The 2,765-nt window shown below is 37.4% G+C and overlaps 1 protein-coding gene across 2 annotated transcripts in view; it reads right to left on the bottom strand.

Moving 5' to 3' along the window:
- Positions 1–2,765, bottom strand: part of rptor (regulatory associated protein of MTOR, complex 1) — a 196,939-nt gene that overhangs the window by 69,916 nt on the left and 124,258 nt on the right. For both annotated transcript variants that reach the window (XM_037689604.1, XM_037689605.1), the window contains exon 12: positions 1,605–1,688. In XM_037689604.1, the coding sequence (XP_037545532.1) occupies positions 1,605–1,688 (84 nt within the window). The remainder of the gene's footprint in view (positions 1–1,604; positions 1,689–2,765) is intronic.

The raw sequence follows: 2,765 nt of genomic DNA, 5'->3' as shown, positions 1-2,765 counted from the left end.
AGTAACTAAGTAAATAAGTAATGTGTGTAATTAAGTAAATAAGTAATGTGTGTAAGTAATTAAGTAAATAAGTAATAAATGTGTAAGTAAATAAAAAATAAGCGTGTAACTAAATAAGTGTGTAAGTAAGTAATAAGTGTGTAAGTAATTAAGTAAATAAGTAATAAACGTGTAACTAAGTAAATAGGTAACAAGTAGATAAAAAGTAAGTAATAAGTTAGTAATAATAGTAATAATTTATTGGGTGTTAAGTAATTATGTAATAAGTAATTGATTTATAAGTAATTTTTAAATTAAGTAAATAAGTTATAAAATTATAATATCTATAAATGTATGGTAAACATTCGTAAGCAAATAGTAAATAAATAAATAAAAATATACAATTTAGTAAGTCATTAGTATGAAATAAGTAAATGATAAGTAGATAAGTAAGTAATTATATGTACCGATAATTAAAAATTAATATTTATGATAGAAAGCAAAAAGTATGTAATAAATAAATAATAAGTATTTAATTTAGTAACCAAGTCAGGAGTAATTATGTAATAAGTAAGTACATAAGCAATTATTAAGTATCTAATAAGTAAAAAGGAAGTAAATTATCATGTTCAAGTAAGTAATAAGAAATATTTAAGTAATTAATAATATTTATGAAAGTAAGTAAAAGTATGAAAGCAATAACTATGTTGGGAAGAAATAATTAATAGGTATGTAATTTACAACATAAGTAACGAGTAATATGTAATGAGTAAGTAATAGTTAAATAAATAGGTTAATGAAGAAGAAAGATATTAAGGAAAATAAATAATCAAATTTTGTATCCTATCTTTAAACTCTAACAAATAGTTTAAAAGTGATGTTTTACTACAAATGAGCGTTTATTTCAACACCAGAACCATCTTTGATCCTCAGCGAGTGCTGGTGTTACCTGCAGGGATGTCTGAGGAGCTTCAGAGGTCCAAATAAGAGCAAACAAAACTAAAACGTCATGAGGTTTAAATAATAAGCATTGCTAGTTTTTGATGTTCTGCTTCTGAACTACACCTGAAACTTTGTGATACTGACTCAGTGCATTAACGACAGAAACATTGAACCTAATAACATTCAAGTTGTGTTTGTGTACATTCAGACGTCTATAAAGTCTTAATTAGAAGCACCAAACTCAGCAGAATAAAGTTTTTATAAACTCCTGCTGCGGTGAGCTGAGGTGGAAGCAGCAGTTTGCACAGCTACAGCAAAGTGTGATGTCACAACACTTCAGCTCGATGAAAAAATATGAAAATATAAAGAAGGTGTCTCTGACAGCGATAGCAGTTTCTGAACCTGTTAACCTACGATGAGACCAGTTTAGCACCGATGGGAGTTTAGTTATTCAAATTATAGAAGGGAGTTATTCTTTGAGAAGTTCAACTCACTAAACACATTTGTTTTAAATTCTGGTTTCCAACTATCAAATGTGCTCAGACTGAAAGCTTTTAATTACCCCAAGAACATTCTGCACACCTTAATGTTGTCAGGGCCCAGTTAAACCAGGACCAAAAATGACAACAAACTGGCTGACTGAACCTTTTCAAACATCAAACAGACGTAGGAGAGGAACGAACCAGACTGACGGCCCAGGGTCCCAAATCCAAAAACCGTCCGAGCAGGTCCAGAGCTCGCAGCCGATGCACCTGACTCAGGAGGACCTGGAAGAAAGCAGAGGTCAAAGGTGAACTGGGGAAGTCTGGGATTAAAGGAAAAGCAGGAAACAGCAGGGGAAATGGCAGAGAGGATGAGAGGGTGGGGCCAAACAGGTGGCTCGCTCACCGGATCAGCTGCTAAAGAAAGAACCACAATACATAGTGTGTGTGTGTGTGTGTGTGTGTGGGAGGTTGGATGCGTCCTCTTGGCAGCCATCTTGTTCGGTCTCTTACAGAGACGTCAGTGTGCGACAGTACCTGAAGCCTAACTTGTGTTGATGTAATCAGAAACCGATGCCAACCAGGATCACGACGGAGCCCCTCAGGCCACGGAGGGATATTTTTAAAAGCCACATGGCGGGAGCGAAAGCTGCGTGCATGTTGGTGTGTGCACGCTGACTCTGCAGAGCAGCAGCCCCGTGTGGCAGGTTGTGTGTGTGGGAAGGAGCAGATGGAGGCAGTCGGGCTCACGCGTGCAGCTCCACCTACACACCACGGCTGAGCCGAGTCCCCGAGGGAGTCGGACCTGCGAGCGTGACCGCCGAAACAGAGGGGGGGGCCCGAGGGAAGACCGACCCGTGGCTGCCTCTGGATCCAACACAGAGCGTGGGAACACTGATGTTCCTGTAAACCTCTCCTGCTACCATCTTTCTCACCTCCTCCTCCTCCTCCTCCTCCTCCTCCTCATCATCATCACCCAGAGAAACATGTCATCTGCATTTGTAATAAATGCTTTGGGCTCGTTTTGGTGTTTAGAAACTAGCATTGATAAAAACTGCAAACACAAAAAATACATTGAAAATACGAGCAGTTTTTTTAAAAAATGTTTTAAATTAGACGAGATTACAAAAAAAATTATCAATTTTCTTTTTAAAATTAAAAAAATAAAAATAAATAACGCCAGTGGAAAAACATTAGTGGTGCATTTTCTTCTATTTTGACAGTGGAAGACGTCAGGAAGGGGCAAGAAAGATCCGTTAAAAACTAAAATAACCCCGTGAGTGTCGAAGGAGAGCAGGCTCCATTCAGAGACGATCATCTGCTGGGAATACTGGAAGGAGAGCAGGTTCCATTCAGACGAAC

Source organism: Nematolebias whitei, chromosome 16, assembly GCF_014905685.2.
Source record: "Nematolebias whitei isolate Nwh7 chromosome 16, NemWhi1, whole genome shotgun sequence".
In the NCBI taxonomy this organism is placed as follows: domain Eukaryota; kingdom Metazoa; phylum Chordata; class Actinopteri; order Cyprinodontiformes; family Rivulidae; genus Nematolebias; species Nematolebias whitei.
This window is presented reverse-complemented; position numbering and strand designations above follow the sequence as displayed.